The 15,557-nt window shown below is 42.4% G+C and overlaps 1 protein-coding gene across 4 annotated transcripts in view; it reads right to left on the minus strand.

Annotated features, from left to right (window-relative positions):
- The window catches only part of EML1 (EMAP like 1), a gene marked incomplete at both ends in the record, with an annotated part of 81,319 nt that extends 66,410 nt beyond the window's left edge, over positions 1–14,909 (minus strand). For all 4 annotated transcript variants that reach the window (XM_080344906.1, XM_080344905.1, XM_080344904.1 and 1 more), the window contains one exon: positions 14,843–14,909. In XM_080344906.1, coding sequence (XP_080201032.1) covers positions 14,843–14,909 — 67 coding nt within the window. The remainder of the gene's footprint in view (positions 1–14,842) is intronic.
- Between the last annotated feature and the right edge of the window lie 648 nt (positions 14,910–15,557).

Below are 15,557 nucleotides of genomic sequence, written 5' to 3' on the forward strand. Positions count from 1 at the left end.
GACTGCCCATGGACAAGTCCCCACCACGTGGTCAGCTGTGACTGCTGCTCACTTTATGGAAGAGATCGCCCCGTATCCCCGCAACACAAACAGCTCTGTGAGCAGCACTAGGGAGTCGCGGTCCCAGGGCACATGGTGAGTGCCTCCCCACAGCAGTTCCTGCAGACCCAGCAGCACGGCTGGGCCAGGAGCTCGGGGATTCCACAGGCAGGAGTGGGTCCCTGTTTTTCATGGGAAGGACCAGGGATCCAGTATGGACGTGGAAAGTATGAGTTAGGCTCCCAGCAGGCACAGCACCCAGAACATGCACAAACCCCAAAGCATGCTGCCAGAAACGTGGCAGGACAGGGTGCAGGTGGCACTGCCTGAACCCAATTCTGCTGCCACCACTCCCTTTGACCTCCTGATGATGCTCTGCCAAATTAAGTTGGATGTCCCAAAATCCTACAGGAATACTAAATGCCATGTGTTTTCTTCCACGTTGTGAATATCTCCCCATAATCCATTTTTCTGTGGACTAATTATTAAATTCATACATTATAGCTGCATCAAGGCCCTGCTTCATCTTCCCTCCCTCTGTCCATTCCTCCTCAATACAAAGTACAAACCCATCTTCTTCAACCATTCCTTCCTGTGTCCTCAACAGGATGCAAAGGAGGAAGGGTAATGCTCAGAATATACAGTGAAAGAAAAAGGTTACTATTACAGAAAGTAAATTTGATGGTGAGTAAGACACTGGATGTAACTGGAAGTTAATGCACAGTTCTAAGATTATGCGCATAATATACTGTAAAGAACTTCTTACCTAGACAAAGGAGTTATTCAGAAATAGAAATGAGAGTACCAGTAGGTTTCTCCAGCTTCCGTTGGATTATTTCAAAGGGATACAACCCGTTTTCACTTTAAAACCTCTGCTTTACACAACTGTTCAGAATGATTCATCTTCAGCGTAATGTTGCTTAAAGAAAAACGCATATGAACTTGTATATCATTCATATCTAATGCCTTGCCAACCCACACCTTTTTACTATCTAATTATCATGTGGAAGCCTGTCAAAAGTGTCAAAAGCTTTTTTTTTTTTTAAGCTGCTACTTTTATCATGACAGGAAAAAAAAATATCAAAAATTCTGAAAGACATAGTCACTTTAACAATGCTCATTTATTTCCCAAGGTTTCCCTACAAAAGGTCATAAGAACTCCCTGGACTTCACTGCACTCTGCACCAGCCACCTTGGGGGGAGCCTTGAAGGACTGAGTTTATTTGATTGCCTCATGTTTTCACTCCCACAGCTGTGCATGTGGGAATTCAGCTCATACAGATTGCAACATGCAATAACTGAGGTTTAGTATGCAGCTCTTAACCATAGCTCGCTAAAGGACAGGTAACAGGGACTCATAAGAGCAACAACATGTCAATTCTTCCCAATCATAATTGAAAAAAAGAGGAAAGATTTCACAACTGTGCAAGTTACTGACTTGTCAAGGGAGTCACAGAATTGCTGTTTCCAACACAGAATGATTTAAAATTTTTATAGAGGTCTAACATTCATTTTAGTACAATAAATGATTATGTACAAGAGAAACCGAATACATTTCTATGCAGCAGAACAAAAGGTACTACAACAAACAGCAAGTAAAAACAGATCATTTACATCATTGTTTGAGGTAAATGAAGTTTCTACTAAAAAGCTTGCTACTACATTTACAGTAATGATAAAGCCTCCACAGTGCACAGAAGTCATGACAACAGTTATTTTTCCTTCGCTTACAAAACAAGGTTTCACTCTGCTGAACATCAGGGATCAGTAAGGGCTGACTAAACGACTTTGATCCAGAACCCAAACAAGCTGCCTCGCTCAACACAGAAGCAAACAGCTCAAATGAATTAAACAAACTTCGGTCTGAACAACACTGGTGCCTCTGCAGAGCAGCACAGGGCAGCTCTCTTGTCACACAGGCGCTGTGCCCCAGACTGCCCATGCTGCTCAGGTCTCTGCAGCAGATGAACCCACAGCGCGTGGTAAACCCAGCAATGGGTGCATAACACTAATGGTTTTTAAATCACTGTATATATTTTAGCCAATGCTAAATCTAGTGATCAGAGTTACTACTAACCTGCATAGTGCAGGAAGAGCCCCATGCCACAGCTGGGAACACCCCAACAGAAAGACTTTCACCCTGCCACAGTCAAGATGTTTGAAATATCTTTTTTATCCACCTCCCAGTGTATTTGTCCTACTTCTATTTCACTCCCTCAAGACACTTCTTTTTAAGGGAGCCAGACTGGAAAAAGTTAGGAATAGCCAGGAGAAGGTAGCCTAGAGCTATTTTATTGTTGGAGGAAGTACAAGAGCAGTGCTAAGGTAGCATCTAAAGAACCTTGCTAGGAAAGGTGAACGCAAAGAGGACTTTGCAAGTGTTTGCTTGCTGAGCTCAGTGTGGGACTGACAGACACTGTGTACAACCAGAACTACAAGGATCCAAAAGCCTGTGGTTTTTTTTCCCCAAATCTCTTTCCTCACCTTTTCTGGTACTTGTCAGTGGTCCATGGGGCATCATCTAAGAAAACTGGACTGTAACAAACCCTGCTTGAATCTCACATTCCAGTTCTTATATGGATTAACCAGTTCCTAATGCTAGATATTAAAACTGACAAAAATATAAATGGTTTTCCCCACCATTGACTTTAAGCAATTGTTCCAAATTAAAACCAAATCACAAAAGATACAGAGTCTTTGCAATTGTGTAATTTTAGGGTCTCTACTAAAAATCAATCATTTCATTTATTCTTGTGTTAAAATATCTACAAGATGGAAAGAAGTGTCAAAAGCACAAATTTTATTATCCTTCTCCAAGTTCCCAGAGAGGTTTCAGCCAGGCAGCAGCTACTTCAAAGCTTCACATCGCACATGCCTGGAGACTGAAACTGAGAGAAGCAACTGCCAAATTCAGGAAGCAGCAAAATGCTCATGGGGCTCCCCCAGGCTAAGCATCTTTTAAAATTAAAAACTCAAAAATGAAATTGGAAAGGAAGAAAAACCCTGAAGTTACACCCTCCTGGAATGATGTGCACACAAATTTCTCATAAACTGCTGATTCATAGCCACCAGGGTTAATAATCCAGCATCAACCAAATGGTTTCTGGGCTTCGCAAAATCCTACAGAGCCTTGCAGGAATCACTGAAGCTGCTTTAGGCTTACTTCAACGTTTTGGAAGCGAAGAAGTGTAAAAAAAAAATGGGACACACAACTGCTCTCCTCAGTGCAAGGCTCTTAATCCAGGCCTTCCTCCAATGCAGACGAAAAGCTCTTCAGAAATGTACATTGCCCACTCTCAGAGAATCTCTCTTTCCTCTGTACAGATATTCCCCTTCCAATTCTTTTCTAATTTTGATTCCCAAACATCTGACACTAAGTCTCACTGTCATACACCCAAAGTTCAACGAGATTAAAATGACTGCTAGCTCCTGCAAGAGTATTCCCGTTTAAATTCCTCAACACACGGAGATCTTGTGGATCTTCCTCTTGTCCTTGCGATGAGTCTGCTGTAACCAAAAGAAATGCTTCAGCTGCAGTCAGCCACACTTGGTTCTGAGAATGGAGCTGCAGCACCACACTGATGATATTTGTTACTGATTTATTCTGGTTTTAGGGTATACCATTTCCTGCAAAGTTGTGGAATAACCTGATCAACATGCCCCTGAAACCAGTATGCTCTTAAGAAAGAAAACATCAGAAAGATCTTTGTTCTTTTAATAGAATTTTATTTTGTACTTTTGAGGGAAAAGTAAAATTTCTAAGGAACACATAGTTACAATGTTGTAAAGTGCAAGCAAAAAAGGAGGCGATATGCAATAAGGAATTAAAATATTATGAGTACACCTATGTGCCTGGGCTATGATATTTTTAGAATCAAATGTGATGTCTTATTCTGCAAAGAACATAAGAAGAATTATAAAAAACTATTGAGATTCATAGCTTCCAGGGAGGGGAGGGGGGAAAAAAAAAAATTACACACAGATACATGAAAGCAACCACAAAAGCTAAACATTCACCAAAGAAATGCAGGAATCGCAATGGTAAAAAATTTATGTTAGTCCACCCTGCTTTAAATGGGTAACTGCATTGAAAATGAAATTATGCATATGTAATTTTCCACCTCTGTGAACTTTTAATTCAATTATAAATCATATTTGTAGCCATCAAAAAGTACTTTTCCTCTTCATTACAGTCTTCTAGCAGCCGGTTGCCTCTCTCCTGTATTGCCTTACACATTGTTTTAAAACTTTGCTTGCCTCCATCACGCCTGGCACAATACAGAAAAAATGGGGATCACCTCTACATGCTACAATACAAACCAGATGGGTATCACTTCTAACTCGGATTAATATATTGATGCTGTACAACACATGGTGCCACAAGCAGCTGCAATGACAAAAGCAAGGGTCCAGTTCCACAAGACACAATGGCCAATCTAGAAGCCCCTGGTCTGCCTGCAGCACCTGCTACTCCTACTGTGTATCTTCTGCTGCCTCTGGAAGCTGATTTAATTCTCCAACCCAGCAGAAAACTAACCCAGCAAAAGCAAAACCAAAGTACCACATACAAACATTGTGCAGATTATTTTTTTGTTTTCTCTTGAGTTAGCATGTTAAATTAACTCTGACAAATTATTCTGTCAAGTGTTGAGTAGGTAAAACCACCGAGAGCAAGAGAGGGAAGGAGAAGTGACACCCTACTGAACAGCCGCACGGTGCATGTCACCTTATCTGCCTGAGCTATTGCAGACTAAAAATGGGAACGGATGGCTGCGGTGGGGGCATCAGGTTTGCCCCAGAGACCAGAATCCACTTAACCTCAGCCTCCTGAATTTTATAGGATCTTCCAGCTCCCACAGCTCTCTGGTTTGTTAACCTTTACTCCTAAGCAACCCTATACACCCTCTTACGACAGAATATCTGAAGGACCCAGTCTGTCATCTTTAACATCCCTTTATTCAGTCTCCCCCATCTATGTTACATTGTATTCTTTTACTTAATTGAAAACATTGAAACATTATCACATGGCCTTACTCATCTTCAAAGTTAGCAGTGAGAATTATTTTATTATATCAATATGCATCAGAAACAAGGTAAATGTTATGAAAAGAAGCAGATAAAAGGAGAAAGGGTTCTCTAAATTTAGCTTTGCCCTGGGGGAGGAGAAGGGTGAAAGTGGTAGGTTACCCTGGTATTGACTCCCCCTGTTTAAACAAATTTTAGAAATAAGCATATCAATCACCCAGGGGTATGTCTTCATGTAAACGGTTAGGGTCCCAGCATGAGTGTCCTACCTGGGAATGACAGCTACAGAATGGAATTTCTCAAATAATTTACACGAGACAATGCTGGAATAAATCACACTACTCTGTTCACTGCTGTAAAGTTTCACCTTAATGCCTTACAACCGTGAACTCCATAAAAATTGAGTAGATACAGATATATTGCTCTTGGGAGACCATAGCAACAACATATTTTCCAGCTTCCATGACTTTTAGTTAAAAAAACATTCACTTAACAGAACAGCAAACATTTTTCAATTCCACAGCTGGACATCTAGTCCTACGACTCAGTTTCTTAACGGTTTCCAAAAACCAAAACGAAGCACTCAGGTCATAAAAGAAAGCTGAAATACACTTCAAATAACTCATGATTTAATTCAGCCGTAAATTTGTTCTGAAAGACTACTGGTGTGATAAGTCAGAAACATTTATTTTCAAACTTGTGCAGATAACACGCTTATTCTACGTCTTTCAGATAACAGACTGTCAAATGTAACAAAACCAATCTGAGCAAAAGCCACCATACAGTTATCAATCATACTGGGAGAGGGTGGGCAGGGAGCCCCATAAGCAAGATACAAATATTAAGGGTTTTGGTTATTCAGCTTTAAAAACAGAGATGGAAACACTGAGCTATTAAATAATGAAAAGGCCAGGTAAACTGCTATGGTCATATCTGCCCCAGCACCTTCACAATAACTGGGCTTGGATCCTTCAATAAAGCAGAGCTGTTGTAAAACCTTGATTTTAGTTCTGTCCTATCTGTTAATCTTTGCCCAAAAGAAGTCAATATTTTAGTTTTCAGTTCTGTACGTGATCAGTGACCATAATCAGCTTTTTGATAAACAAACCATTAATAAATCTTCAGACCTGCAGAAGTGCTCAAGCCTAACAGAAGTCCTGTAGTCCCTTATTCACGATATTAAGAACCTCTTCTAAAGCAAAACAGAGTGGAACAAGTAAGCCACTTTTCAGGAGTAGTGTACTGACCATATTCCTTCCCAAATCGGAAAGAGCAACAGTAAGAGATGAGATACTGGGAGGCAACACCTCTCAAAGGGGACTACAGCAGCACTGCCTGACCACACACCAAACCCTCAAATTTTAAAAATGGATCTTTTCTTGCTTCTCTTTAGAGAAAGGCCTCAAGCCCTGCAAAACATATAAATGCTTAACTTTAAAAATGTATGTATAGATTTTTTTTGTCCCAAAGGGTCCCTAATTAGTTCATTAAAACATGTGAACACAGGAAATTACTTATTTCCAAACTGATATACAGCCACCACAGGGATCTCAGGCATACATGCTGTCTAGCATAAAAGGGAGAAAAAGAAAAACACTACCCTCACACCTCCCTCTGTGCATGGCATTATGCAAAGTTAGCTAAATTACAGTGATGTATATTTTTTACTATGAGAGCCAGTATTACTAATAATCCCCATTTTCTTAGGCTCAACTGAAGTCTGCCATGAGCACTTTCAGAGTTTGAAACTGCAGTCCTGTTAAGTCCGCAGCCAAACTCCTGCACTGCACCAAGATTTTGTCTCTTACCCCAAATCATATCAGTAATTGTTCACTGCATTACATTGAGCTATTTTAAATATGCTTTATATCCATCCTTCATATAATCCATGGACATGAACTCCTTTAAACTCAATTCAAAATTCAATTTTTACGTTCACAGTTAGGAACCTAAAAAAGATGGCCTGATTTTTCAGATCACTTGAGCATAGTCCTGGCTGTCACTGCCCTATTATTTTGGCCTATAATTGGAAGATGTAAGGCGACAAGGCAGAAGTGCAGGCAGTGATTAAAAGACTGGCCTGAGTCTCAGGATATGCTAATGCCTGTGAGGTTTTTATCAGTTTAGATAAAGACCCCGTTGCCGGCGGTGGCCCAACCAGACCACCCATCAAGCCACAGCCCCCACTCACCTCCCAGTAGCCACCTCCACTGTGTGCAATTCATCGGACGTGGAGCAGTAGGACCACATTGTGTAACACATGAAGCCTTCCGTGCCAACTGCAGGGTCAGGAGGACCCAGCTGCCGGACCCTGCATGCTGTTTAAAGCAGCCTCTCATTTTGGAGTTGGAAGGATGCTTTCTAGGCAGCAACAGGTCTTTGTAAAACACTTTGGGAAATGCTGGACATGGAAGAGGAAAGGAAGTACTAGACTGGTAATTGGTTTTAGTAAACATAAAATAAATATAAAACTGACTGTCAGCATCTTTCTCAGGTTTCAGGATGATTCCCCCTCCACACTGCCTGCCAAGAGAAAAAAAAAAAAAAAATATATATATATATAGCTGTTCCTAATGCTACTGAGGTCAGGGTACAGAAACCTTCCAGAGCCTTAGCGAAATTCTAGACACCACTGCACAGCCATCCCCACTTGGGTGTACAGGAGCTGCAGCAGGAAATCTCAAAAGCTTTTTCTGTTTATTGTGTTTTCCACCACAGTTGCAAGAAAAAGAAACATTACATTTTCATGAAATACAAGGTTCTTTACAAAATTTTCGTTAAAAAAAAATTTGCCTTTACTATCTCAAAACAATGATCGTTTCTCTGTCTTTTCTATTAATACATTGCAATATGTTCATCTATTTTGTATCTTAGGAATCTCACAGTTTAAAGCTTGGCTTAGGCTCCTGCTCACACACAACTCTCAGATGACTACAAGCCAGTAGCAATGTTTTATATATTGACCTGCAACAGATTACAGGAGCTATACTTAAAACCAAAAATATTTCTTCTTTCCGTTTTGCAGGAAACTTACATATGTTTACAATAAAATACAAGGTCTATGCTATTAAGAAATGCAAACTGCTTTTATCACGAGGTGTTTATTTCAGATAAGTAGTAGTTTCTACATTCCACAATATCTAAGAACACTGCTAGAGACCTCTGATATGTTTTCAAATGAGTATATTATATTTTTTCAATAATCTGTCATTTCAAAGGAAGACAAAATAATGACGGACCATGTCAGATTTTACTCTTTGGAAGTAATGGAGTGTGGACAATCTCACTTAATTACTTTCCAAAGAATTAATTTAGTGAAATCATGTTAACATATCATTATCTCCACCCCATCTCCCTAAAAAACCTCAGGGAGCTACTTCCACATTTTAATTATGTAATGGACGAACATTTTAATTTGTGTTTCATGGAGGAAAAGCATCTTCCATGGGTCTTTCTGCACTCCTTCTAAGCTTTCACCATTCCTTATGGTTGCCCAATTAGTGTCATTTGCCAACAGCAAGCATGCCACAAAAAAATATAGTCATTATACCATTTCACACAACCTTCCTACTAATTCTCTCACATCTTCCTCAAGATTTGAATGATCAAAGGACAGGTTCTTCGCTACAGTTTCGTAAAATTTCTCTTGACAAAAGAACAGCATCAGCTTTAAAAACTTCATCTTAAATTTCTAAGGAAAAGAGAAATGGAAGGGAAGTCAGGATAAAACCTGTTACAATGTATGTCACTGACTGGTGTACTCCCTCACTGCCTTCTCATGTATTCACTTCTTAATAATATACTTCCAATATAATTTACATCCTTATTTGAATTGTTTGCACATGGTTTAAGCTTCAGTAAAAGAATCTGAGTTTTGCTATTCTTAATTAGAACTTAAAGCACATATTTTCTCAGCTCTCTAAAGTACTATTAAATTTTTAAAAAACTCCTTGAAGATCAGACAAAGCATGTTTTTCTGCTGAGAGCCAAATGCTTTAATTTGCAATTCTATATGTTGTTTTATTCATGATAAAATACTTGATACTTGTGGTTTCTGTCCATACTGCTATCACTGACACAGATTCTCTATTGAGGTTTGACTGTCACCCAATTATTCCCTCATGACTGATCTCTATTTTCATTTGTTTTTAAAGCTTAATTTAAAATAAAAAAGCAAAGAAAGTATTAAATTCCAGCAACTGCAATTAACGCTATTCATGATTAAAATGAGCTTTAATAATTCATTATTTGGAAATACATAGCTAATTAAAGAGCAACAAATTCATTGTACTCCTATAGTGTCTTATTAACAATCATAGTTTGAGCTTTAGTAGGCTAACAATAAATATTGTGAAAGTGTCCATTACAGCAAGTTATTTTTTATTTCATAGTGTACCAACTTATCCTGCATTCAGTTACTGCACACACACAAAAATGTGTTTCTGTATGCCATCTCTCCCCTTAATTTCAGGATAGAAGAAGATAAGTTCTAGAAGCAACTTGATTAAAAAAATCAACTCATACTCTATATAGCTCCAAAATGTGGGAAACAGACACTAAATGTAAAGTTCAACCCAGTATTATGTTAAGAGTCCAATTATAAGAGCCAGAACACATCTCAATGAAAGGAAAAGTAAGAACATGCTCTTCAAGCAATTCTGGGTAAATATCTTCTCTGTCCTACAAACTGATAGAAGCTTCATGCAGGGCATCTCCTTTGCTCCTCAGTCCAAAACGTGCTACTGGCCTGGAGAGAACAGGCCTAGAGATAAACACGAGAAATGCTGGTTTGTCCGTCTGCCTCTGCTGTTACAGGCTATTGAGAAAAACAACAAACACAAGTAACACTATTAACTCGTTGGCAACATCCTTTCATACATGCTTGCAACATCTTTCCATACACATGGAATCCGCCCAGTGAGAACCACGTGAAATCCAGTTTCACTCTGCAATATTCCTAGGAAGTGATCACAGTAACACAAATCACAGTCCCTTCCAACGCTCAACAGATTTGAACTAGTGACCTGAAAACTGTAAGGTTCAACATACCATTGCTCCTTCTCTAATCCAGACTATTTTGTCCGGTTTTGGTCCAGCTGTAGGAAGAGGGTGACTGGTTGTATTTGGGAAGGTCAGGGAGAGGAAGGGTGAGAGTCAAATGGGAAAGAAGAGTTGACTGCCACAATAACGCTGTTCATACAGGTTTCCTGTTTGTGGCGTTCACTTCCTCACCAACACAGCATCACTCCACTTGTAGGTACACGAATTAGAGAAAAAAAAATACATATATTCAATTTATTTTCAGGAATGGTAGATAATTACAGCAGCAGAAGATTCAAACTGGAAATAAACTGACCAAAACTAGTATATGAACTGATTCACACAATCTACCTTTCATGACTTAAAAGAAATAGTGACTGAAAGTTATCAAAACTATTATCTGTTGAAAATCTTAATAATATGATTTACTGGTTGGGGGGGTGAAAAGGAACTGCTACTCTTTACACATTTTTTTTTAAATTGTTCTGCCTTTTTAAAAATTTTAATATGATTGTTCTTATAATATGGAATCATAGAATAGTTTGGGTTGGAAGAGACCTTAAAAATCATCTAGTTCCAAGCCCCCCACCATTGGCAGATACACCTTGTTTTTTCTACTAGCAATTACACTTCAGGTAATTAATATTAATATTACTATTACTATTATTAATATTATGGAATCCCCTGCAAAATAAATGCATTTTGTTAAGAAAGAATTTGGTTTACACTTTTTTTACTGCTTTACCCAGATATTCTATGTTTGAAGTTTGTCAAACAAGGCATCTGTGGTTGCAAAAGTGGCTATTTGACAGCTACAATTTTCCCACTAGCCAAGTGAAGAATATACAAAAGATTCTACAAGCTATAAATTAATAAAGCATAAATTCTCACTTCTCTAAGTCCACACAGGCATTCTGCAGAGCACAAGAATCACAGATTTCATCCTTTACGCTCTACATGCCTAATAACCCTGCCCACAGTCATTAGCGTGGTGCAGACCGTGATCATTAGGCCATCGTTACAGCTATAAATGGACAGGCAATTGTGGTCAGAGGACCCACAAACCTCTGCTCACACCCTACATGCCTCCACAACCTGTCTGTAATCACTACTGATCACTCTGGCACCTCAATACTGGAGGCAAGACAAGCACTAGTCTATAATGCCAGCACGTGCCCTGTTTGGTAAAGTTTGAGGTCCAGCATGGCTCTCGCCATCAGTTTTTAAGCAGACACTAAAAACCTCCACACAGTCTTGCCTCATCAGTATTCTACCACTTTTATGTTCAGCTTAAATAACACATTACTAACACCCTGACCGTCTGCAGATAAGCATAATGGTTTTCTAGCCAAGAACTACATAAAAGTTACATCAATACCAAGGAGGGTATCTATAACCAGGTAGGGTTAATATTATCCACGCTTTACTTTCCAACATGCAAAATAAACCAACAGTGTTCTTCATTACCTAGAAAGTGAGATGTAAGTTGAGAATTGTCCTTAGACAGGCATTAAGAGGAGTTATTTTAGTGTCTTTCTTAAAAATAAACAAACAAACAGAATAGGCACAAGAACTAGCAAAACGTTTTCTGTATCTGGAGAGACTGTCCTCTGAAAATCAAGAGGGAGATTTCAAACTAACACCATAAATCCCTCCAAAGTAGGTATGTACTCTCCTCTGAGTTTACAACTACAGAAACTAAGGCAACAAGAATGGAATAACTTGCCTAAAATCACATTACAGGTTTGTATTTCTTGCTTTGATGTCATCTCAGACTGACACTTGTGTTCATTAACACGTTTCTCAAACACTAACCCTACCCTACTCTTCTGCAAAACAGAGTTGCAGAAAGTAGGTGTCTTTGAATTAGCTGTGCTAAATATTTGCCCTAGATTTTAGACATGCAGCTCCAAATGAACATATTTTCCTTGCCTCTTTCTTCTCTCCCTTCCTTCAATTTTACTCATTTCAAACCATAAAAATATGTTACTAAACAACTATGTAGACTAAATCTGCATATGAATAAAGAAGAAAAAAAAATAGGATGACCTAAAGACCGAAATTATTCTCCTGAACCTAGAGCCCTGCCTAGAGATAAAGGGAGGCTTGAGGTAAGTTTGCCTTTGTATTATTTCTTTCCTCTCTAACCAGGTCCTCCAACAGCCAAGACCCTGCTCCCTTGTTCCCATCACAACCTCCTGCTCACCACGGGTCCCTCCCTGCCCCATCTCCTCTGTGCTGCCACCCACCCCAAGCAGGGAGAAGGAACCAGGAAGCACCAGAAATCCTTGGGCCCAGGCCAGAGCTCACCTGCCGCCCTACTGGTGACCTGCAGGTGTTCGGACAGGAGCACAGGCTTTGTATCCTGATCTTTCAAACACAATACATCCAGGCAGGCTCTCCATCATTTCTTCAGTTCAAGACTATCAGAAAATTCCACCTTGTCTCTACTTGCAAAACTTATTTCTTCTATGTTCAGAACAGAAAGCCTCTCAACATACAGCAATGATCACTTTGAGTGCTTACCAGACATTTCTGTATTTCACATTACCCTATATTAAAAGTCACATTTTCCTTCACATCTCCACCACTTGCTTGCTCTATTTGGTTCTTCTTCATGCCTGCCCCACTCCCAACTTCACATCATCTTCCATACTACCCATTGTACTTGCAAGAGCTTTCCACCTCCCTGTAAAGCAATTTTCTTCTCCTCTTGCAACCTCAAAACCCCCATCAGCATCCTCCATCTTTATTTTTTTCCCTCATGGGTTATGTGTGTCTGATCACCTTAAGGCATCATTCAAAGGCCCACTTCTCTTGTTCTTCCTCATCTCACTGAAGGCTAACTCATAAAAGCAAAGGCTTCTGAATCAAGCCACCTTTTTTTATAAACACAGAATAACACAAGTTTACAACAGTTCTTGAGCTCACTATCTACAATGAGATGACAGCTAGACAAGAGATCTCGTCAGTAACACATTCTATAACATAATACTTAAAGATTAACTAAGATTTTAAAACCCATGTACAGCATAAATATGTACGGCTTAGTTCTATCAGGTATAATAGGTGCCCAGAGTTACAAAATCAACATGAGTGACAGTTCTCAGAAATTATCTACTTCGCTTATTCCAACTAGTCAGAAAGTGTTGCAACTCCTACTGTTCCCATATGTGTGCTACCAGCATGAACACTGTAAAAGCAAAGCCCAGGGATTTTGGTAGGAAGACAGCCTGCTTATAAATGGGTTAGAGTATAAACTTTGAAATACATTGCTCTATATTTTCTTTTTGAAAACACTTACAATGAAATATTTATTAACTTTAGGCAAAACAGGCATCTGCTATTAGCATACAACCCCCGTACACAATCATAGTTTTCTCTCCTGAAGAGCTCTGAGAATATCACACAATGCGAAGCCCACACGCACCACTCATCATGCCCTGAAAAACTGCTCCCACAGTCTCAAGGTCCACACGTATTAGAGGTTTTCACTAACCCGTCCCTTTCTTGTGCCACACCACAAAGAAAATAAAGTAAAACTCATCATCTTCATTTCTTGCAAGAGAAGAGGCAGCTATGTTTGATGCAGTTGCTGTCATGAAGCGATTTAATATGAACCTGACTCCAGCTGTTCAGATGGCAGTAGAAAGCCAGACCACTGCTAAAATCTGGAGGTATAAGAGACCCACAAATCAATTTTCAATGAAACAGGAGATTATGAATTCTCAGAATTTTATTGCTAAAAAGCAATAACTAGAAACAAAATAAGGTATTTTGAACTTAAAGTCTACCATGAAGAATTCTTTGTAACATGCAGGATACCAGATTTATTTCCCCACAAATAACAGTAAACACCAGCTAGCTGAATAATCCCAAATACTATGCAGGCCAAACTCCAAACACCACCTCTGAGGATACTGGCAGCTCCTCTCCTTTCTTTTTTACCACCTGTCACTGCAGCCCAGCAGCTCCCTAGCCACTGCCACCCAGGTGACACCACCACGCCAGTAACCTTAAAACACAACAGAAAAATCAGTAACTACAGGCCAACTACCTCAACTCTACACAGGCATCTGACACCTAAAAACTGTCCTTCGCAGATGCTGGGAGCCCCTGGGTGGGCTCTCCGGGGAGGCAGGGAGGGAGGGGAGCTGGGCAGGGGGCGGAAGGACACACCTGCCGGGCCGCACCGCGCTGCCCGCCGCCGGGACGCTTCTCTCCGCCGCGATGCCGCCGCTCCGTGCCGCTGCGCGCCTCAGGGTCACAGACGTGAGCTCACAGCTCGGCCGTATACATACATATATATGTATATGTATTATATATACACACGTTAGCATACGCGCAGCGGAGACACGTAGCGGTGGGTGATCGCTTCTCAGGCAGATACATATATATATACACAATATATACATATATATACACATACGCACACATTTCTACACATATTCCCGTGAGGAGGTGCAGGAGAAGTTCCTCACAGAGGCTGCCGGGGGCTGGCAGGTTTCCCGCTGCATAGCGGGGGACGCTGAGGGGGTGAAGTTTCCTCCCTCCTCCTCTCCCCGAGTTACGCCGCGGAGCCGGGCGGCCCTGGGCGTCGGAGCCGTCGCCGGCAGCCCCAGGCAGGCCCGCTCCCGGCGCTGCCTTCCCCGCGCCGGCCTCCGTCTCCGCCCCGCCGGGGCGCCGGGACCCCTTCGCTCCCCGGGGACGGCCGCGGGGAGTCGGCCCCGGCCCTTACCGTTGCAGAACTGGAGCAGCGAGGAGGTGTCGTAGAGGCTGCTGTAGCTGGAGAAGCCGTCCTCCATCCTGCCGCTGCGCTCCCGGCCTCGCTTCGGCTGTCCCGGCGGCCGCCCGCTGCCTCCTCGCCCACACGCTGAGGAGCGGAGGCGGCTGGGGCCGCGGCGGCCTGCTGCCTGCCTCACTCAGTTGCCATGGCAACCCATTCACTCCGCCGCGGCTGGGGCGGCGGCCGCTCCGCTCCGCCGCTGAGGCGAGGGGGGAGACCCGCGGGGCGGGGCGGGGCGGGGCGCGGCGCCGTCTCGGCGCGGCGGCGGCGGAGGGGGCAGTGCGGGAGCTCCCCTCACCGGCCGCGGGGCTGCTGCACCGCTCGGCGGCCGCTCGCCCCGCGGCTCCCCGGCGGGCGACGCAGCCTCCGCCCCGTGGTTCGCCGGCGGAGGGGAGGTCCCGGCGCCGCAGCCCTGTCAGAGCACGGCCGGCGGGATCTCGCGGGAAGGGAGCTTCTCGGCGGGCGGCGGGAGGGCCGGGACAGCGCAGCGATGAGGCCCGGGGAGCCGCCGTCTCCAGCGGGGAGAGACGAGGGGACCCCGGGGCGGCGGGGCCAGCGAGCAGCCGCCTGTTTCGCCGGGCGAGGGGCCGGCGCGGCTCTTACTCCTCAGTGGCCCCGCCGAGCCCCTGCGCCGGGCCGGCCGCCCCTGCGCCGCCCAAACCCGGTC

This window comes from Nesoenas mayeri (genome assembly GCF_963082525.1).
Source record: "Nesoenas mayeri genome assembly, chromosome: 5".
NCBI classification, from domain to species: domain Eukaryota; kingdom Metazoa; phylum Chordata; class Aves; order Columbiformes; family Columbidae; genus Nesoenas; species Nesoenas mayeri.